This window comes from Phodopus roborovskii, unplaced genomic scaffold (genome assembly GCF_943737965.1).
Source record: "Phodopus roborovskii unplaced genomic scaffold, PHOROB, whole genome shotgun sequence".
Taxonomy (NCBI): Eukaryota; Metazoa; Chordata; class Mammalia; order Rodentia; family Cricetidae; genus Phodopus; species Phodopus roborovskii.
The window spans coordinates 17,249,776-17,273,131 of NW_026126409.1; the positions used below are offsets into that span (position 1 = coordinate 17,249,776).

General features: G+C 38.1%; 1 protein-coding gene and 1 non-coding gene across 2 annotated transcripts in view; both read left to right on the forward strand.

Annotated features, from left to right (window-relative positions):
* Positions 1–23,356, forward strand: part of Agpat5 (1-acylglycerol-3-phosphate O-acyltransferase 5) — a 40,210-nt gene that overhangs the window by 11,266 nt on the left and 5,588 nt on the right. Inside the window, exons 2-5 of the mRNA XM_051182083.1 lie at positions 3,604–3,673; positions 15,430–15,545; positions 17,681–17,770; positions 21,228–21,318. Of these exons, the coding sequence (XP_051038040.1) occupies positions 3,604–3,673; positions 15,430–15,545; positions 17,681–17,770; positions 21,228–21,318 (367 nt within the window). The remainder of the gene's footprint in view (positions 1–3,603; positions 3,674–15,429; positions 15,546–17,680; positions 17,771–21,227; positions 21,319–23,356) is intronic.
* Positions 14,429–14,571, forward strand: LOC127220521 (small nucleolar RNA SNORA79). The gene has a single exon (XR_007834387.1). It is a non-coding gene; the product is annotated as a small nucleolar RNA SNORA79 (small nucleolar RNA).

The following is a 23,356-nucleotide window of genomic DNA, read 5'->3' on the forward strand; positions in this document are numbered from 1 at the left end:
ATTGCCCACTGAGCCCCACCCCTAAAAATTTCATTCATTTGTGTGTGTGTGTGTGTGTGTGTGTGTGTGTGTGTGTGTGAATTATTTATTTATTTCATTTCTCAAGACAGGGTTTCTCTGTGTAGCCTTGGCTGTCTTGGAACTCTGTAGATCCTCCTGACTCTGCCATGAGTGCTGGGATTAAAATCGGCGCACCACTCCCACCCCTCCTCCAGCTAAAATCTCTATCTTTTAAATGAAAACTTGTGGGGCCATAGAGATAACTCAGTGGTTAAGAATGCTTTGCAGAGGATTAGAGTTAAGTTTCCAGAAGCCAGGTCCAACAGCTCAGAACCACCCATAACTGGAACTCCAGGGTATAGATGCCTTTTCTGGACTCTGAATAGCACCTGCACTTGCATGCACGTGTCCCTCCCCCCATGTATGTATGTATGTATGTATGTATGTATGTATGTATGTATGTATGTATAATTAAACTTAAGTCTTAAAAGTAGCTTCTGTCCCTTCATATTAATAAATGTAAAAGCACATCTTAATCTTTATTGTTCAAAGAATGGAAGAAATTTGAATTATTTTAGAAGTGCTTATTCATTCTTGGAACTATAGAAATGTAGAATCTTTAAAATTGTGTATATTAGATACAGAAATGCTATTTATGCCTTCTTGTCTTAATTTATTAATAGCTGCTCTAAGTACTTACAATATTTTGCATGTATTTAAGATTTAGTTTGTCCTTTACTTTTTGTTTTCAGATCTTTTGCAGCTTTACACATCAAGGACTGATCTATAGTCTGACTTTATTTCTGTAGATTCCAAACAGTTGTGGTTTAAATGAAATAGTTAGAAGATATCTGAGTCAGTGCTCAGATAGCTCCTCTGGCATAATGCTTTTTGACCTCTTCACATTTCAGCTGGCAATAGCTGCCCTTTCAGTAAGCCATTGTGCATATGAGTAAAAAAGCTAAAGTCTACATGTACATACACATACACACTTGAGTCTCTGTATGTTTATATAAATAAATACATAGATAAAATTCTTAAAGGAGCTGGGCAATGGTGGTGCATGCCTTTAGTCCCAGCACTCGGGAGGAAGAGGCAGGCGGATCTCTGTGAGTTTGAGAACAGCCTGGCCTACAAGAGCTAGTTCCAGGACAGCCTCTAAAACCACAGAGAAACCCTGTCTCAGGAAAAATAAAAATTCTTAAAAGGGGTGTGGATTAAGTTCTGGATGTTTTTATTTGGGAGATGGGCTTTCTTGTATCCCATGTTTCTTGTATTCAAATTCAATATATGATATAGAGCTGCGGATCCTTGGCATTTCTGGTGCTCCTGCCTCCATCTCCCTGGTGCTGCGATTACAGGTGTGCATTACTGTATCTAGTAAACAGGAGCCCTCTGCACACTGGACAAAGCACTAAACTGAACTACATTTCCAGCTTCATGAATTAAGTTCTACTTTTATTCCTTGTTTTTTTTTTTTTTTTTTTTCTTTAAGATTAGAGAAATTCACTGGTAGAAATGGAACTCTCTAAGAATAGCTAGCCTTTTCTGTCATGCTTTACAATCATGCTTGTGTCCAAAAACAATAGTAGTCAGTTGTGTGTTTTAAAGGTAGAAGTGTGGAATCTTAAGCTGACCTTGCCATTAAATGATCTTCAGGTTTGGTTTATTCTGTCTTCAACACGAAACATTTGCCATTAACTGATCAAGAGGTTGATTTGGTTTTTTGTTTTGTTTTCTTGCAAGAAAGTTTTTACTTCCGTGCCTTAACTCACTGAGTGTAAAATGTGTGCGTGCATGCGTGTGTTGCTATGTGGTGACCCTAGAACCTCTAGCATGCATGGCAGACTTTCTACCAGTGAGTGAAGGCCACAGCTGTGGTGTTATTTTATGACTAAGTGGGGGGTAGCACTCGCTTTGTGGTTTCTTCTCTATTCATTCCTCTTTATGGTTTTGTTTTTAAATAAGATGTAGTCTCATAAAGGACAACCTTGAAGTTCTATGTCTTTTAATCCTGTGAAACTGCCTTTTAGTAGCTTGTTTGCAATCTACATTCAAAAGATAAATTTTAGTAATCTCAACCAAACCGTCCACAGGAAATGGAGAGGAATGGAGGGGGGGGGAGAGAGAGAGAGAAAGAGGGAGGAGAGAGAGAGAGTGTGTAACTGGCTTTTGCTCTGTAATCCAGTCTGGCCTCAGATTCCTAATCTTCCAGTTTTAGCCACTCAGGTGTTAAGGATTTCAGGCATTTACCACTACATCTGGCTGAAAGGCACCTTTGGATGGTTTGAGTGTTGTCTTCAGCATGTAAACTAGACCTATCTCTAAAGAACCTTAGATATCTTATCCCCCTCCCATGTATGTATGTATAATCCATCCATCCCCAAAACACTGCCATGTATCTGTAGTTCTTCTAAATCCAGCGTGTACCCAATAGTCCTCAAATAGTTTTAGTTTATTGCTAAGAGAAGGGTGATTGGTCACCTATGTATTAACCCTGCACAGATCAACTAACCATTGGTTATTTGTTTACTTGTTTTACTTATTTATGCTGTTTGTAGGCTTCATTAGAAATAATTGGGTACATATGAACATACTCACTGTGCAGTTTTCTAAGAAAGAAGAAACCTTAGTCTAAGTCCTTGACATCCTAACTTTATATCATGTAGCTGTATTTTTTTCCACAAAGGGTTTATTAATGCCTTTTTCTTTTTGTTGTTATTAGTGAGTAGTTTCACAACCAAGAAGGTAGTCTCTTTAGACATTGTAGACCCCAAAGCCTTAGCTAACTTTTGCATTATCCTTAATGATAAAGTATAAGTAACCAAATAAAGATGCTCTGAGCATTAGTAGTCATTTGTTCCCTTAAAGTTCCTTTCTTTATCATTGAATACTTAAGAATCACAAAACAAAACTATTACAGTGAAAGCCTGTCCTCATCACTTGGTTTAAAAATACGATGTATCCAGGTGGGTATGGTTTCACATGCTGTAGTCCCAGCACTCAGGAGGTGGAGGCCAATCTGGGCTGCTTGAGATCTTGACTTGATGTTCTAGTTCAGAGAACTGGCCTCTTTGTTCTAGTCTTGTAGTTTTTTAGTTTTATTCTACACACTGGTATACTAACAAGACTCCAACACATGGCATTCATTTGGTCTTATGTTCAGAGAACTTCTCATATCATTTGCTAAAATCATACCCAACAGATATACCAGCTTTTTTACAGATTCTTAGAATACATAGTGTTTTCATAATATCTGAGTTATGTCTCATTATAGTTATTATGTATATGCCTGTCCCTTCTAGTGTGCTGTGAAGTTTTAAACATTAGCAATCAATAAGTTTTGTAGATTTTCTTACAGGTATATCAGTCATTCTGTCTTACTTTATGATCATTAACCTGTCCTATATCTAAGTACTTTATAAGCATGAGCTATTTATGGCATGTGGGCCTCTCAAGAGAACTCTGATGTTTGTTATTCATGGATAGAGCCAGTTATATTGTGTGCTTGTAAATTTTCTTTCACATTCTTTTGTTTTGTAATTTCATGCACATGATTTAAATTCACAAAGTAATGATTTTTTTTTTTGTCTTTCCTTTTAGATATTGCTATATGGAGAATTGCCAAAAAATAAAGAAAATGTAATATATTTAGCAAATCATCAAAGCACAGGTATGTATTTCATTTGCATGAAATTTGGGTTTTTAGATAGATGGTAAATGAACGCTAAAATATACATGCATACCTATGTTTTAGAGATGGGATCTCATGTAACCCAGAATTGGCCTCATATTCTCTAAGTAGCTGAGAATGATTTTAAGCTTGGGATGTATCTACCTCAACCCCAAAGCACAAGAATTGCAGATATTTTGTACATCTGGCTTATGTGGTGCTGGAGATAATCCAAGGCTTGATACATGCTAGGCAAGCACTGTACCATCTGAGCTACACCTCCAGCTCATCTTTAAAGTCATTTATTAGTTTTATTATGTATACATGTGTCAGTTTATGGGATTGATCACATGAGTGCACTTGCCTGTATAGGCCAGAAGACAGTATCAGATCTGTCCCAGAGCTTTAGTTACAGGTGGCTTTTAACTACATTGTGTGGGTTTTGGTACTAAACTGTAAGTTTAGTATTCTTAACTGCTGAGCCCTAACTTCAGCCTTCAAAATATTAATCTTTTATATTTAAACAAAGAGAGTTTTGCTTTGTTTTTGGTTTTTTGTTGTTGTTAACATGTGAATTTTCAGTAGATTTGGTATCTGCTGTGAAATTTTATTTTTCTTTTTTTTGATAAAGTCAGTATTGTGAAAGGTATGGATTTTTTTCTAGGCTTCTCTTTTGCACATAGTAGGTCATTTTCTTACTTCTCCCCCGTTTCCTGGAATAGCTCTTTGGGCTATTTACTTTTTTGTTTGCAAGTTGTATTTCTAGAAGTAGATTGGTGGATCCAAGTGTGTACATTTTAAGTGCTAATTCTTTGTCTAGCTTTGTATTTACTTTGAGACACATTCTTACTATGTTCCCTGGGCTGGCCTCAAACTCAGAATTCTCCTGCCTCAGTCTCTGAAGTAATGAATCCCAGTTGTATACTACACTGTTTTCATTTTATAGTTTTAGTTTTGATTCTTAAGTTGCTTATTGGTATGCTGGTGTGTGACCGCTCATTTCCCGGACGCAGTGTCACATCTGTAGTTCCTGTTGCCTCTTGAATCCTATTGGTTTAACTCTAGCTTGTGATTTTTCTGTCAGAAAAGGCATAAAACTAGTTTCCAATATAGAACTCTTATTTACTTTCAAGCAGGTCAAATACTTAAAACTGTGTATTTTTAAGTGATTACCAATACATTGTGAAATTTATACATTGAGTCCTGTGGTCTCTTTATGAAGTTCCTCTAAATTGGGGGTCTGACAGGTGCAGAGCCTGAGCCAGGGGTCATATGACTGGCTAATGTGTGCTTTAATTCTCAAATAACTCACTTCCTCCAAACATCCACTTTATGTATTTTCCAAACCCTGGCTGCTTTGGTTGCATACCTTCTATGTTTCATTTTTATTGCTTTGAAAGTTACAATACCTAGAAGCTGAAGCTAAAACACCCCAAACAATGATAATACTCTGAATGGAAAGGTACTTGTGTCTTGCCATCATCCAACTTGTTGGGATTTTGTTGCTTTTATACTACTTGTTCATAGACAATGCAGGGATAAAGGACTTGAAACCATTTTTTCTCTGTTTGGCACACTGGTAATTTCATTCAGATTGATGGGACAGTGGCAGAAGCTCAAAGCTTGATAGGGATTTTGGTATCAAATGGGTCACATTTATGAGATTGGCTCAGACTCTGCATTTGGCTTTGAGCAGAACCACAAAACAGCCCAGGATGACTGTCTGCTTCTAATTGGCCTGTCCAGACGTGCTGACTTTTTCACCACAGCCTGACTTCCTATTGTTAATGGGAGTGATGGGAGTTTTTACCTGTCTAAAATGTCCAAATGGCCTCAGGCAGGGTGTGGGCGATGACACATTGCTTTTTCTGTTGACCAGAGATTGATCCCATGCAGGTTTCTTTTTGTAGAGTTTCCCATCAGTTTCTTTCTTCTGAATTTAAGGGAGTAACCTTTCCTTAACAACTGCAGTCCTAACAAGGGCATGTGGGGGCCATGCAGTAAGAGGTATGCTGAGGAGGGCGCTGTGGTCATCATTGCACTGTTGTCCATGCTGGCCATTATGGGTGTTCCTTCAGGGCAGACCTCAGGAAAAGCTTTGTAAGTGAGCACCAGGTAAGAATCCTACTTGGTGTTTGGAATTTGAAGGTAACCTGGGAAGCAAGAGATTCAAGCCAGGCCACACTGACTAAGCCAATTCCTTTCTTAGTCTAGAGGGACATTTTCCCTCTCTGCCTCCAACAGACCTGCTATAGGACTGACTGATATCTGAAACAGCCAGCCTTTGAGGGTTGAGGATGTTGTAGTCTGAGGCTCTGAATCAGCCCAAGCAAACAAAAGAGGTTACTGCAAGGCAAGATTTAATGCAGGGCAGCATAAAAGAAGGAAGGAAGGAGAGGGTCTGATTGATCAACCCCCCCCAATGTCAGTGGAAGCAAGTATTTAAGCACAGAAACCACAAACATTTGTTGCCAAGTTACAGTTAATTTTCTACAGGTTTCATTAATTGACAGATAATGCAAGCTTTTCAGTCTAACCAATCAGATCTATTTGTTTCTTCCGTTGTTAAGAACAGCCATAATCATGTTTCTAGAGAACTATACTTGGCATAATGACCGTTTCTGTGGTTTAGGAATGAGGTGGCTCAGCTATTGAAAAGTTCCCAGCTCCCCTAGGGCTTAGGAACTTGAACTTTGTTTTACCCTTAAGTTAAAATGGAGTCTGAAGTCAAAATGGCAGTACCAAGGATAAAGTCCCAACCAGAACACTCCCCACCTGCAAACAGGGTTTCTCTGTGTAGCACTGGCTGACCTAGAGCTTACTCTGTAGACCAGGCCTGGCCTCAAACTCAAAGATAACTGCCTCTACTTCCTAAGTGCTAGGATTAAAGATGTATGCCACCACTGCCTGACAAACACTCTCTGTCTCTCTCTCTCTCTCTCTCTCTCTCTCTCTCTCTCTCTCTCTCTCTCTCTCTCTCCCTCCCTCCTTTTTCCCATTTTTCTCCCACTTCCTCTCCCCTTTTCCTCTCCCTCTCTTCTCTTCCTCATCAACTTGAAGATAGTGCCCAGAGCTCCTTGCATATTAAGCAAGAACTCTGCTGAGTCATACATACATGTACCACAGACCGAGAGGACTACATTTTGAGCACCTTTTAAAAACCCACAACTTGGGAGCATACTGGAAGACTCCTCATTCTGAGGGTCATTCCAAGGAACAGATATTGGTTAGCTTTCCAGGTCAGACCGTCCTTCATTTAACTTTACTTTTTGGTCTTTCAATACCAGTGGAATAACTTTGAATTGCATTTACAGGATAGTCTGTATATCATAGAGGAAGGTATGGAGTCTGTTCTGAGAAAACTGCTCCTGTAAGAATTTGCATGTAATTCTAGGCTTCCAGAGGCTTCTTGAGCCTAGCTGCCTAGTGTGGGTTGACTAGTTAGGTAAAGAGAGTGTAAGAATCACAGCGGGGCATCTCTGAGAGTGTCAGGGCTGCTGTTGGTCCAGTCTTGTGTAATTACCCACACTTGTTTATTTAAATATAAAAATGGATTTATTTCCCTAAGCTTTAAAAAAAAAAAAGTATCAGGAGAAGATATCAATTTGTCTTTAAGCTGCTTATCTCATTTATATCCAGGACATACACTAGCCAGGAAACGACATTGATTGGTGTTTCTCAACCTGTGGGTCATGACCTGTTTGGGGTTGCATATCAGATATTTATGTTATAAATCATAACAATAGCAAAATTATGGTTATGAGATAGCAATGAAATAATTTTACGGTTGGGAGGTCACCGCTGCATGAGGAACTGCATTAAAGGGTCACAGCATTAGGAAAATTAAGAACCACTGTCATAGAGCCTTCACAGAGTCACTTCTCTTTTATATAGACAACTTTTATATTAGATATTCTTTTCATAGGCTTGGTTATATTTGCAAGATGTAACTAGAAATAACTTTTGTAATCCTTAATTTAAAATTAGTTAATTAAGATTTTTCTTGAAAGTTATTATTCATTATTTAAAAGAATAAATTTTAGGATATTTCATTTGTATGTGCATTAGGAAAGACTTTTAAATGGTCAAAAATTATACTATAACTCTGAGAAATACTCCATTTTGATAAGACTTTAATCTCCAGGCTTTATATTTCCTATAGTTTGTTCATCACCCCCCCCCCCCCCACACACACACACTTTTTTTCATGCTGGGATAGAGCCCAGGACCACACACAGGACTGAAATGTACTCCATTACTGAGGTATACCCCCAATCTTTTTTCTTTCTTATTTTGAAACATAGTTTTAGTCTCACTAAGTTACTTTCGTGGGCCTTGATTGAGTTCATGATCTTTCTGCTTCAGTCTTCCAAGTAACTGGGACTACAGGCCTGTACTGTTGGATTTATTGTAATCATTTATTGTTTTAAATTAAATATTGTTTCCTCTAATTGACTCCATTTGTTCCCATTTTGATGGCCCTGAATACACCTCATTTCAGATTCTCAACAACATCCCTATTTCATACCCTTGAATTCCTCTCTAAATCCTAGCAGTCTTTTTCTTATCTCTCACCTTGAAATTTTCATTCTCATGGGAGGTTCCAGCAGCCATTTAGTCTCGTCTTAAATTTAAATTTTTCTGATTTTCAGGACATTTTCTTATTTCCCATTATTTCACCTGAGAAAGCTTTACGTGACCCCCAGGTATATAAGTACAAATGTGATCAAGCATTTACTGATAATAAATAGTAGAGAGATTTATTTTTAAATACATAATAATTTTAGCATTTATTAAAGATGATAGACAATCTGGATGCATTTGTATTTAAGAAGTTGGCATTGCATGGTGTGACAGTATGTGCATTAAGAAGCACATGTGTTGCATGTTTAAAACGAAAGCTATAGTGACATTGCACAATACGGCATCGGGGAGAGATGCCAGAAATACCTGATTCATTCTGCATTTGATTTTCACTTAATTTTTAATCATTGTTTAAAAAAATGTATTTCAAAGTTTATTCAACTCCTAAAATCAGTTCTGTGACCTTTTATGGGATTGCAACCCACAGTTTCAAAAGCTGAGTAAGGAATACATACCTAGCTAGCACTGTTTAAGTCACATGAGATCCTTGTTTGGGTGTTGTTAACGTTGAACACTGTGTCCAGGAAGTCATAGTAAAGATGTAGCAGGTTGGCCTTTTGACAGACATCGTGTATATAGAATATTTAGCTGTACTTGTTTCATTTGCTGTTTTTTGTTTATAATTTCACATTCTTCATTAAAAAGAAACATTTCTAGTTTTTTAGCCTTAATTAAAACTGACATTATTCCTTTTATATTCTGTTAGTGGATTACTTAATATTTTGTAAGTTTTTAAATAGTTGGGCTTTTTTTTTATGGATATGTATGCATCCCAGTATCTATGTACCATGTATATGCCTGGTGTGCTTGTAACTCAGAGATGGGCTTCACATCCCCTCAAACTAGAGTTAGAAACAGAGCCACTATGTTTGTATCAGATCTGTGTCCTCTGCAAGAACAGCAAGTGTCTTTAACCATTGAGCAAAATCTCTCCAGCTTTTATGTTTCATCCTTGAAATAAAAGGCCTTTTAAGAAATGGGAACAGATAACTTCATGATTTCAGGTTTATTTATTTTTAGTGTGTCTGGAGTTGGCTTTGTTTTAAGCATTTTAATCATGTTTTCTCTTTAAAAATTAAAAACTTTTATCTTTATTTGATAATTTTTTTTTATTTACATTAGAAACAAGCTTGTTTTACATGTCAGTCCCAGTTGCCACACCCTCTCCTGTCCCGCCCACCAATCAATCTCTTTCCCTTTCTGCTCTCCAGGGAGGCTGAGGCCTTCCATTGGGACCTTCTAAGTCTGTCATATCATTTGGAGCAGGCCCTAGGCTGAAAGAGTATCCCTCTATGTGGAATGGGCTTCCAAAGTTTATTAGTATACTAGAGATGTATACTGATCCACTACTAGAGGCCACATAAACTGCCCAGTCCTCCCAACTAACACCTACATTCAGGGGCTCTGAGTCAGCCTTGTGCTGATTTCCCAGCTATCAGGCTGGATGGAGTCCATGAGATCCCCCTTGTTTAGGTGAGCTGTTTCTGTGGGTTTCTCCATCCTGGTCTTGACCCCTTCTCTACAATTGGATTCCAGGAGTTCAGCTTGTTGTTTAGCTGTGGGCGTCTGCTTCTGCTTCCATCAGCTAGTAAATGAAGGCTCTAGGATGGCATATAAAGTAGTCATCAATCTCATTATAGGGGAAGGGCATTTAAGGTAGCCTCTACACCATTGCTTAGATTGTTAGTTGGGTTCATCCTTATAGAACTCTGGACATTGCCCAGATTTCCCTAAAACTACCATGGCTCCCTCTAATTCTGTGTTTCTTTTCTTACTCTCCTCTATTCTTTCCCTGACTCAGTGTTCCTGCTCCTTCATGCCCTCCTCATGTCTGTGCTATGGTGTTATGTACAGGAAGCGGTCTCCTGTACCAGTTTGTTCAAGGGTACCTCCCACTTTCTCTTCTAAGAGGTTCAGTGTGGCTGGATTTATGTTAAGGTCTTTGATCCATTTGGACTTAAATTTTATGCATGGTGATAGATATGGATCTATCTGCAGTCTTCTACACGCCAGCATTCATTTATGCCAGCACCATTTGTTGAAGATGCTTTCTTTTTTCCATTGAATAGTTTTAGCTTCTTTGTCAAAAATCAGGTATTTATAGGTGTATGGGTTATTATCAGGGTTTTCAATTCAATTCCATTGGTCTACGTCTATTTTTGTGTCACTAGCCCTATAATAGAGTTTGAAGTCAGTGGTGTTTTGGCTATCCTGGGTCTTTGTTTTTCCATATAAAGTTGAGTATTTTTCTTTCAAGGTCTGTGAAGAATTGTGCTGTGATTTTGATGGGGATTGCATTGAATCTGTAGATTGCTTTTGGCAAGATTTCCATTTTTACTATGTTTATCCTACCTATCCAAGAGCATGGTAGATCTTTCCATTTTCTGGAATCTTCTTTAATTTCTTTCTTTAAAGACTCAAAGTTCTTATTATATAGGTCTTCCACTTGTTTGGTTAGTATTACCCCAAGATATTTTATGTTGTTTGTGTTGGGTGATGCTTCTCTGATTTCTTTCTCAGCCCCTTTATCATCTGTATATAGTAGGGCTACTGATTTTTTTTTTTTTTTTTTTTTTTTTTTGAGTTAATCTTGTATCCTGCCACTTTGCTAAAGGTGTAGGAGTTCCCTGGTAAGAGTTTTTCAGGTCACTTATGTAAACTTATCATTTGCAAACAGTGAAAGTTTGACTTCTTCCCAATTTGTATCCCTTTGATCTGCTTTTGTGTTCTTATTGCTCTGCTTTTGTATTCTTATTGCTCTAGCTAGTACTTCAAGTACAGTATTGAAGAGATAAGGAGAGAGTGGACAGCCTTGTCTTGTTCCTGATTTTAGAGGAATCACAATGACTTTCTACCCATTTAGTTTGATGTTGACTGTTGGTTTGCTTTTATTATGTTTAGGTATGTTCCTGTTATCCCTGATCTCTCTAAGACCTTTATCATGAAGGGGTGTTGGATTTTGTCAAAGGCTTTTTTAGCATCTAGTGAATGATCTTGTAGTTTTTTTCTTTTTTAGTTTGTTTATATGATGAATTACATTGATGGATTTTTGTATGTTGAACCATCCCTGCATCCCTGGGATGAAGCCTACTTGGTCATGTTGGATGATTTCTCTGATGTATTCTTAGATTTGATTTGCCAGTATTTTATTGAGTATTTTTATATCAGTGTTCATGAGGGATATTGGTCTGTATTTATCTTTCTTAGTTATGTCTTTGTGTAGCTTTGGTGCCAAGGTAATTGTAACCTCGTAAAAAGAGTTTAGCAATGTCCCTTCTGCTCTATTGTGGGGAACACTTTGAGGAATATTGATATTAGCTATTGTTTGAATTTCTGGTAGAATTCTACACTGAAACCATCTTGTCCTGGACTTTCTTTTTTGGTTGGGAGACTTTTGATGACTGCTTCTCTTTTATTAGGGATTATGGGTCTATTTAAATTGCTTATCTGTTCTTGATTTAATTTTGGTAAGTGATATCTATCCAGAAAAATGTCCATTTTTATTAAATTTTTGAATTTTGCGGAGTACAGATTTTCAAAGTATGACATGAAGATTCTCTGGATTTCCTCAGTGTCCGTTGTTATGTCCCCCTTTTCGTTTCTGAGCTTGTTAATTAGGATGTTCTCTCTGTGCCTTTTGGTTAGTTTGGATAAAGGTTTGTTTATCTTGTTGATTTTTCTTGATGAACCATCTCTTTGTTACACTGATTCTTTGTATTGTTTTCTTAATTTCTACTTTATTAATTTCAGCCCTCAATTTAATTATTTCCTGGTGTGTAATCCTCCTGGGTGAGTTTGCTTCTTTTTATTCTAGAGCTTCCAGTTGTGCTGCTAATTCTCTATTTTGACTATTCTCCAGTTTCTTCATGTGGGCACTTAATGCTATGAACTTTCCTCTTAGCGCTGCTTTCAAAGTGTCCCTTAAGTTTGGTATGTTGTATCTTCATTCTCATTGAATTCTAAGTCTTTAATTTTTTTCTTTATTTCTTCCGTGACCCAGGAATGGTTCAATTGCACATTGTTCAATTTCTATGAGTTTGTAGGGTTTCTGCAATTTGTGTTGTTGTTGAATTCTAACTTTAAAGCATAGTGGTCTGATAAGATACAGGGGGTTATTCCAGTTTTTTTGTACCTATTGAGGTTTGCTATATTGCCGAGTATGTGGTTGATTTTAGAGAAGGTTCATGTGGTGCTGAGAAGAAGGTATATTCTTTTGTGTTTGGATGGAATGTTCTATAAATGTCTGTTAAATCCTAACTTTTGTTAGTTCCTTTGTTTCTTTGTTAAGTTTCTGTCTGATGAACATTTCTGGTGTTGAGATTGGGTTGTTGAAATCTCCCACTATAAGTGTATGAGGTTTTATGTGGGATTTGGGTTTTAGTAATGTTTCTTTTATGAATGTGGGTGCCTTTGTATTTGGGTCATGGATGTTCAGAATTGAGACTTCATCTTGATGGAATTCTCCTGTGATGAATAAGAAATGACCTTTCCATCTCTTTTGATTGATTTTAATTTAAAGTCTAATTTGTTAGATATTAGGATTGCTACACCAGCCTTTTTCTTGGGTCCATTTGATTGGAAAATCTTTTCCCAACCCTTAACTCTGAGGTAACATCTATCTTTGAAGTTGAGGTGTGTTTCTTATATGCAGCAGAAGGATGGATTGTCTTTGTATTCGTTCTGCTAGCCTGCATCATTTTATAGGAGAATTAAAGCCATTAATGACCATTGATTATTAATTCTTGTTTGTTGGTGGTGGTGGTATTGTGTGTGGATTTCCCCCCAATTTTCTTTTGGCTGTTGGTAAAGTGGGATTATCTATTGCCTATGTTTTTTACTTCCTTGGGTTGGAGTTCTCCTTTCAGAACTTTCTGTAGGGCTGGATTAGTTGATATGTATTGTTTAAATCTGGTTTTGTCATGGGTATCTTGGTTTCTCCATCTATAGTGATCGAAAGCTTTGCTGGGTATAATAGTCTAGACTGGCATCAGTGGTCTCTTAATGTTGGCAGAATATCTATCCAGGACCTTCTGCCCTTCAGAGTTTCCATGGAGAAGTCAGATATAATTCTGATAGATTTGCCTTTATATGTTACTTAACCTTCTTCCTTTGCTGTTCTTAATATTCTTTCTTTATTCTGTATGTTTAGTGTTTTGGTTATTATGTGTCAAGGGGACTTTTCTTTTAATGGTCCACTCTGTTTGGTGTTCTGTAAGCTTCTTGTACTTTCATTGGCAGTCTATCTTTAGGTTGGGAAAGTTTTCTTCTATAATTTTGTTGAATATATTTTCTGTATCTTTGAGTTGGGTTTCTTTACCTTCTTCTATACCTATTATTCTTAGGTTGGCCTTTTCATGGTGTTCCATATTTCCTGAATATTTTGTGTTAGGGATTTGTTGGACTTAAGAGTTTCTTTGGTCGATGAATCTATTTCTCCTAGTGTATCTTCAGTGCCTGAGATTGTCTCTTCCATCTCTTGTAGTCTGTTGGTTATGCTTTCATCTGTAGTTCCTGATCGTTTACCCAGCTTTTCTATTTCCAGCTTTCCCTCAGACTGTGTTTTTTTTTAATTATCTCTATTTTGGCTTTCAAACCTTGTACTGTTTGAATTGTTTCTTGCAGTTTTTGGTTTGTCTTTTCTTCTATTTCTTTAAAGGATTTTCTCATTTCCTCTTTTAGGGTCTCTATTATCTTCATGAAGATGTTTTTAGGGTCATTCTCTTCTGATTCATCTGTGTTCAGATGTTTGGGTCTTGCTTGTGTGGAGTCTCTAGACTCTGGTGGCATCATTTTGATCTTTCTGTTGTTCACTGTGTTCTTACACTGTATTCTACCCATCCCTTCCAGTGCATACCGGTCAGGTCTCTCCCTCTCCTGATGGGTATGGGACCAAGGTTCTCTTCCAGTGGGTGCAAGCAGGACCAACAGTCTGATGGCTCTCCTCTTCCAATGGGTGGTGGCTGGACTAGGGCTCTGGCAGACTCTGGATGGGCTGGTTTGCTGGGACATACTTGAGAGGCCACCCAGTGTCCCCCACCCCCCACGGTCCCCAGGAGGCTCTGAGCAGGCCACCAGAAGGTGGGCTCCTGAAAAAATGAAAAATTTTTAATTTGATGACTGTTCCTCCTATTGCCTTTAGACATGGCACCAGGATTTTAGGTCATCATAAATTAAAATAGATTTTTTTCACTCAGAGAATATCAAGATAATGGGATTATCTGTGTATTCTCTGAAATTTGCGGGATCAAACAATTACAAAAAATAGGGGGGAAACAAAAACAAACAAAAAACAAAAGATACCTAGCCTACAGTCAACAATCCCAGAGAAGCTAGACCCCTCTTACAGAAACAGAAGGAAGCAGATGCAGAAATCCACAACTAACCAGTGAGCCAAGCTCCTAGAGTACAATCAAAGTGAGGGAAGAGAGATAATATGAACAAAGGAGTCAAGACCATGATGGGGAAACCCACAGAGTCAGCTGAGCTGAGCTAGTGACAAATCACTGACTCAGGTCTGACAAATGGGAAACCTGCATAAGACTAAACTAGACTCCCTTAATGTAGGTGACAATGGTGTGACTGGGACAATATATGAGGCCACTGGTAGTGGATCCAAGACCTAACTGCAATGCACAAACTGACTTAGTGGAAACCATTCTATATAGAGAGATACATCGCCCAGCGTAGACACAGGGGTGTGGGGAGGTGCCTTTGTCCTGCCTCAATGAGATGATGGGACAGACTTAGTAGACTTCCTAGGGGAGGCCTTACCCATTCTGAGGAGCAGATGGGAGTTGGGTGGGGCAGCAGGAGGAGAAGAGGGAAGGGACCCAGGATTGGAATATAAAGTAAATTAATTAAAAAAAAAATGTTTAAAGAAAAAAAAAAAAAAAACTATTTTAAAACCAGGTCTTGTGTTGCTCTGCTGGGTCTGAACTTGCTCTGTTGACCAGGTTGCCTTTGAGCTTGTGATCCTTCTACCTCTGCCCCCATAGTCGTGTTTTCAGTTGTATTGTGAAGACAGGTGCCATGAAGAAGAGTTTTTGTTTCTTCAAAGGGAAGGTTGGAGTTGACTTTGGCTGGTGATGTCCTGACTGAGTTCTGTCTTACAGTTGATTGGATTATTGCGGACATGCTGGCTGCACGACAGGATGCCCTTGGACATGTGCGTTACGTGCTGAAAGACAGGTTAAAATGGCTTCCATTGTATGGGTTTTACTTTGCTCAGGTAACCTTTATTTTTGCTCTTTCATTTCAAATTGAATACAATTTAATGAAAATATACCTGATTTTCTTTGTTTTATGGTACTAGTGATTAAACATGGAACCTCATGTGTGCTAGCAAATAGCCTTCTGCTGAGTCAGTTACATCCTCAATACAGAATGGCATTTAATGGTTTATCTTAAATTTAAGTATTTTTATTTAGAATTCTGTGTGTGCATGCACACATGTGCATGTTCACATGCACATATTGATCATATAGAGGTCAGGGGACACTTTTGGGCACAATTGTGGGTGTTACTGCTCAAGCACCTTCCACTTTTTGTTTGAGACAGTCTCCTAGTCTTTGCCATGTGAGCTCCAGGATCTACCTGTCTCTGCCTCCTGCCTCCTTGTTACTGAGATTACAAGTATGAATTGCTGTGCCCAGTTATTTTCATGGATTCTAGGGATCCAAACTTGAGTTCTCATACTTTTGAGACAAATGCTTTCTCAACTAAGCTGTCTCCACAGCTCTTACTCTTAATGGTGAATCTCTACATGTCTGGTTTTCCAAATAGTTAAATGGAGTAGCAGAAATACAAATACCTAGAAGTCACATAGAAAATTAAAAGGTATAGAATTTGACAGTCAATCATGTTAAGATTAAGAAGGGGCTGGAGAGATGTCTCAGTGGACAAGAGTACTGACTGCATTTTCAGAGGATCTGGGTTCAATTGCCAACACCCACATGGCAGCTCACAACTGTCTGTATCTATAGTTCCAGGGTATCCAACACACACAGACATACATGAAGGCAAAAACACCAATGCACATAAAATAAAATAAAAATAAATTACTTTTTAAAAGTTAAAAAAATAAATTCATTCAGAAGTAGTTAGTGATCTGTAGAAAATAAAACCAGATACTGAGCTCAGTATATATATGAAGTGTTCCATGTGAAGGAGTACATATCTCACAGTTTTGAAGATTGAAAGTCTCCTTATGATCAGGTTGTGGGTGGTGCTGCTTTTTCCTAAGGCTTACATTTTTGGCTTGAAGTCTGCCTTCTCCCTGTTTTCTGAGCTGGCCTTTTTTCCACATGTATGCATTCTTGGTGTGTGTTCCACTAGCAGGGCCCTAAGTAGTATATTTCACTTAACTGTAATTATTTTCTTACAGACCTTATCTCTATAGTTACTGTGGAAGTTGGGGCTTCAATATAAGATTTGGGGGGAACAAAAATTAGTCTGTAACGATGTCACATGAATCTCTGTAGTTCAGTCCATTTTTTAATTCCTTAAAGGTTGTAAGTATAGACATTTTTTTATGCCCTTCCCTCCTAGTCAGTAGCCCTTTTCCTTCCTTCCTTCTTTCCTTCCTTCCTTCCTTCCTTCCTTCCTTCCTTCCTTCCTTCCTTCCTTCCTCCCTCCCTGTCTCCCTCCCTTCCCACTTCATTTCTTCCTTCCTTTATTGTTTTTAATTTATTTTACGTGACTGAGTGTTTTGTGTATAGTATTTCTGGTGTTTAGTCCATATTTTAATTTCCTAAAGGTTGTAACTGTAAACATTACAAAAAAAGTATGTCCTTTCGTCCTGGCTAGTGGCATCTTTTGTTTATTGTTTTTAAATTGTTTTATGATTGAGTGTCTGTGTATATGTATCCCTGGTGCTTGTGGAGGTCAGAAGACACCAAATTCCCTGCAACTGTTAGAGATGGTTGTGACCGTGTGAGTGCTGGGAACCCAACCCTGGTCTTCTGAAATGTTAACAAGTTCTCTTACCCACTGAGCCATCTCTCCGGTCCTGGGAGTGTGAACATTTTAAGAATACTTTTAATGACAGTAGAAATCAATGAGTTAAGATCCATCACAAAAGTTTTTGAATAAAAGTTTTTAAAGAAAGAAAGAATATTTTAACTGCTGACAAAATTAAATGTTTGTGTACTTTCCAGGACAGTGCAGCACAGAGTTTTACTTGTGTTCTGAAGAAATAGAATTTTTGGTTACAAATTGTAGAGATGGTAATATTTAAATCTTAACTGTAGCTTGAGTTTGAAATGTAATTTTATTTTTTACTCATTGGGAGTAAAGTTGCCCTTTTTGTGACTGTGATGATTAGCTTTTTAAAGGGTAATTTTTTTTTTCTTTTTTATGTACCAGCATGGAGGAATTTATGTAAAACGAAGTGCCAAATTTAATGAAAAAGAAATGAGAAACAAACTTCAGAGCTACGTGAATGCTGGAACACCAGTAAGAGTGCCATTCCCATTCCTTAACTCGGTTTACAAGTTAAGAAATTAAACTCTAAGTCATTTGAAAGCATTTTACCCATGATAAACTATCTTCTTGGATGTCAGGAAAGATCGCTACTGACGATTATAGGATTTTTTCTAGGCTCAGGAAGAGCAAGCATATGTCTTTTAGTCTACAGAGGATGGCGGTTCATTGACAGCCTTACATGTGAGAACCAAAGAGCTAGTCTTCATGTTAGAATTAGTTTTAGAAGAGTAACTGCTTCCTGTTTGTGTATATTTGGATTTTTATTGAATAATTTAAGGTTTACAAAAAACAAAGCAAAGAGTCTCCTAATGAAAAATCATATAAAGTGAATATTTTATAGAACTTTTCCCCATAAAGGGGGAAAAAGAATTTCAGTCTTCTATTTCAAGAGTGAAACTGCATCTTTCAGTAGGAGCTCAACAGATAAGGAAATAAATGTTGGTAGTAGCAAAAAGCCTGAAAATAGTCTGTGTGATGTAGCTGGTCAGGCTTTCTCTGTGACCAGCCCAACTAGTCTCAGTTGAGAAGAGAGCCCAGACGCTTCAGGCTGCCCTTTGGTCTTTCTTTTCTTGCCTGGCACACTTCAGGTTTAATCTCCTACTCTGTGACCACCTGACTCATGTCCATGACAACTAAAGAAGATAAAAAACAAACAAAAACCAATGTTTGGTTAGTGGCAAAGAAGTTAGTTCATGTAGCCAACTTTAAAAACTTTTGTTTACTTATTTTCTATTTATTTATTTATTTTGAGACAGGGTTTCTTTGTCTACCCCTGGCTGTCTTGGAACTTATTCTGTATACTAGGTTGGCCTCGAACTCAGAGATCCGCCTTTGTCTGCCTCTTAAGTGGGCTTGCCACCACTGCCAAGATGAATCTATTTTTAATAAAGGGGGGAAGAGAAATACTATGAATACAGGAGGAGGTACAAAGAAAAAAAATCATGATTTTCAATTAATGGAGTAGTTGACCTTATTTACATAGTATAACAGACAAACTCAGAAAAAGATTGTTGGAATAAGACTTGGAAGTAGCTCATCCTTGGCAACTGCCCTAGAAACAGTTATTTTGCCTGATTCCTTTTAAATTTATTCTTCTCTCATACAATATATCCCATCAGCAGTTTCCCTTCCCTCCACTCTTCCCAGTTACCCTCATACACACATCTCCCCTCTCCCCCAGATCATTCCTTCTCTGTTTCGTCTCTGAAAAGAACAGCCCACTATGGAGTTCCATGCAGGGAATCCAACCCTGCTACATGTTTGTCTGATGGGCTTTCAGGAGACTTTACTCTTAATGTTACTTGATGCTGCTACCAAGATCTGATGCTATTTCAAGAAAACAGCCTGGTCCCCTTGGACTTCACTGGCCTTTGAAATGTAACTTCAAAAAATGCTTTCCTGAGTGTTTTTGAGGAGACAATCCCTGCTGAGGCTTTCTCAGTTCAAACTCTGAACTCAAATTACTTTGTTTTTTTTTTTTTTTTTTATAGGCTGAACCCTTCCATGGATGGAGTCTTTTGCCCTGAGGGCATCTTAGAACATGAGGTTTTCTTGTACCAGCATTAACCTGTATCTAGTATAGCTGATTCCTTCACATTTCCCTTGTCTGTAACTTGCTCACTCTCCTTTCATTCCCAAACCACACATTTCCCCCCACATCTTTCTGTTCTTTCTCCTTGTAAGTCTGACCAAGAGTGGTGAGCAGTAGTAATACCAGAACCTGGATACTATTGTCTTGAGAGTTCCCTTACCAAATTAATCTGTTGCTTTTTAATTCAGCCTAACTCATATTATCAGGAAATGGGTAAAATGCAGTCAGCTTCTTTCTAGAATGTAACAACAGGAGTCTCTTGGCACAACCTCTATCTTCACTGTTTCTTCTGAACCATCATGAACCTGGCCCACTGTTTGCATTTCTCTCATCCTGATATTCTAAGCTGCCATCAGATTGGCCAGTCAAGCTCTGGTTACAGTGTTTTAGGGGTGCTCTACATAATAGCTACAAAATCTTCCAAATTCTATCCTCAAACATCTCTGAAGGCCTAAGACCAAAATGCCTAAGAGCCATGGAGTCAGGTTTACCATAGCAACAACACCACTCTCTGTGCTATGTTCTATATTACCCACTCTGCTTAGAGCCCCAGATAAATTTCTAATAAGCAGCAGCTTAAGGGAAAGCTTGATTTTGACCCTTGCCTTGTTGGTGGCATTGTAACATAGCTGAGGCCACCAGAGGATGATACTGTTTGCTCACATCTGGGTGGGACAGGAAGTGGAACTGGGTTGTAATTCTTGAGGCCTGCCCCTCAGTGACTTCCTTCAGCATAATGCCACAGCTGGGGGCTCTTCACAATGCCAGCATTTGGGGACAAAGCGAATGGAAACTTGCAGGGATGCTGCTGCACAGGATACCAGCTTTTAGATGAGTCACCGCATTTCTTTGCTAGCTTGTTTCATGAACAATTTTATATTCTGTAGGTTCATCTAGAAGAACTTTTATATCCACAGATTGCTCAGGGGGAAAAAAAAAACATTGCTTCTTATATTAGCTGTGTAGGGAAATAGTATTAGGGATCATTTGAACATGGTTGTCTGATGAATCCCTATCCTATTATTTTTCTATATTATTCTGTTTTCCTAATGAGTTTGTCTATTGGCAAATTAAGTGTTTTACACCACTCACTTCTCAAGTAGGAGTTTTCTTATTACATGGCCTTAATTTTATTTTTTACTTTCCCAAGATATTAAGTATATAAACTTCCATCAGTTGATGACTTATTATCTATCTTGCTACTTCATTTTGATTGCAGATACTGTATTTTCAGTTTAATGTAATGAGTATGAGGTAACTTAAAGTAAGTCATGTAAAATGCACCCAGAGAGCTCTATGTAGTAGAATACTGTATGAGCCTTTTGAAATGCAAATACTAAATTTCATAAGCAGTTTTAAGATAGATGTACTGTTAGCCTTGCTAGCTACCCCCCTATAAATGAGGAAGACTAGAGGTTGGATATGATAATGCACTCTGTGTTTGTGCAGGCATATGGCAGCTTCCACTAACATGTAAAGTTAATATGTGCAAACATGTCATGGTTTATTTTGGGGAATTGGAGGGCGTAGTCATTAATCACAGCAGCATTTTGCGTCCATATTTTATATTAGTGACTATTAGCATGTTTTAAAACTGTTTCCTAAACAGTTTCATATTTTTAAAGATTGACTTTACCATAAATGTAGAGCTGTGTATTGTTATAGTCTTTGTTGTGGTCAGCCTTAATTGAATCTCTACAAAGTAAAGGTCATTTGTAAGTGAATACACAGTTTCTGAGCGTATGAAACCCTGCTGCAGCAGTAACAATTTGAATTGCTAAGACAGTGGTCACAACAATGAACTCACACACACTAAAGTTTATTTGTGCCCCACAGATGTACCTTGTGATTTTCCCAGAGGGAACAAGGTATAATAAAACACAGACAAAACTACTTTCAGCCAGTCAGGCATTTGCTGCTCAAAGGGGTAAGTAAAAATTTAACTATATTCAGAAAAATACTTTTTGAGGAGAAGAATGATCTTTTCTTTAGCTTTTTCATGGAGAATAAGTCTGACTGTCTTTCTTTTTCTTTTTAAGATTACTTATTATGTATACAGTCTTCTGTGTGTATGTCAAAAGAGGGCACTAAATCTCAATATAGATGGTTGTGAATCACTGTATGATTGCTGGAAATTGAACTCAGGACCTCTGGAAGAGCAGTCAGTGCTCCTAACCCCTGAGCCATCTTTCCAGCCCATGAGAATGTGTTTTTCTTATAAGAACTGAATGAAAGAATGACTGATCTTTTAGAGTTAAGCAGATTCTTAGTGTGTGTCACAGAGGTTAGTTCACATTGCTATGGCTCATATTCCCATGCTGTGAATTAAGTTAAAATATAAGTAACCAATTATTCCAAGAAAGTGCACTTTTGCGAGTGACTCAGTATAAAGACTGGTATGTAACCTAAAAAAAACATACACAAATATATGTGTATCATATACAGAAATAGAAGTGTATGTGTAATAATCGGAGAGTGCAGATGAGGCGCCACTGCACGCAAGTCTGTTAGTAATGGCTCAGCTAATATTGAGAAGTATATTAGAAGATCAAGAAGGTGGGATTTGCTCACTCTGCGAAGACAGAACTCATTATGTACCATAGCTGTATGTTTAAGAAGTATGTGTTATGAAGAAAACCCATGTGCCATCTTGCTAGCCCCATTAAGCCCATTTGTTTTTGCCTCTCATTTCTGAGACTTCAACAACCTTATTTGTTTTCTCATTTCTCTGGCCATTAAACTTGATAAACTCTCTGCCACCTTAGGATTTCCATTGCTCTGATAAAATACCCTGGCCTAAAGCAACCAGGGGAGAAAAGGGTTTGTTTCAGCTCACAGTTCTACATCATAGTCCATGTTGGAGGGTAGACAGCAGAAATTCAAACAGCCAGGAACCTGGAGGCAGGCACTGATGCAGAGGCTATGGAGGAGTGTTGCTTATTGGCTTATGGAACCCAGGACTACCATCCTAGATGTAATATCTCCCACAGTGAGCTGGCTCTTCCCATGTCACCTATCAATTAAAAAAAAAAAAAAAAAAAAGGCATTATAGGTTGGCCTACAGGCATATTCTTTGGGAGGCATTTTCTTAATTGACAGCCCCTATTCCCAAAGTTTCTCTAACTTGTGTCTAGTTACCCAGCCACCACTATGTCTCTGAGGGCGAACCTTGACCAAAGGGTGTAGTAGAATCCCTTTAGTCCTACAGGGAAGGTAGGTTGTCTTTAATCAGCCCTCTAGTTACATCACACATGACAAGTATATCTGTGCTTTTGACCCCATTTACCCTATTTCTGAAGTGTGGTTTATAGAACAGAATAATTGAGGAGACCTGTAGAGGAAAACAAAGCAGAGAGATACCAGAGCAGGAACTAGATATCAACAAGGATATTTTTGTCTACATTTTTGAGACAATTTTCATTTCTTAATTATTAGTCTTTAAAATTAGTCCATAAAATAAGGGTCAATTGTGGTATTTTCATACAAGTCCTTTAAGATTATATCTAGGAATTGGATAAACACACTAGGAAGGATCAGTTAGCTAATGACTTCAAGTTTCAGGATAGGGTATGCTTCAGAATTTAGAAGCACTTGGTTAGAAATCATAGTTTTTTCTACATGAAGACAAGAGGAGGACAGTGTGCTGTCTGACTTAGGATGAGAATTTCCTTCTGTGAAATCACAGAAGGGCCAGGCTTTGTCTTAGTTCTATGTAGTAACTAGACTTTGTTTATGCTCCACATTGAGGGGCCATCTGTAAGAACCTGTCTTTGGGGGGCCTCATTCAGATCCAGCTGACTTGCCTGGTTCATACCTGAGAAGGGGAGTGTGGTTTGAGGCACAGCAGGTAAAGATACTGAAGAAAAAACCTAGAGACACAGGATAGAGTCAGGAGGGCAATCCAGTTAATACTGAATGTCCGTGTTTATTGTGCATAGTCTTTGTATATTCCCATCAAAAAAAGG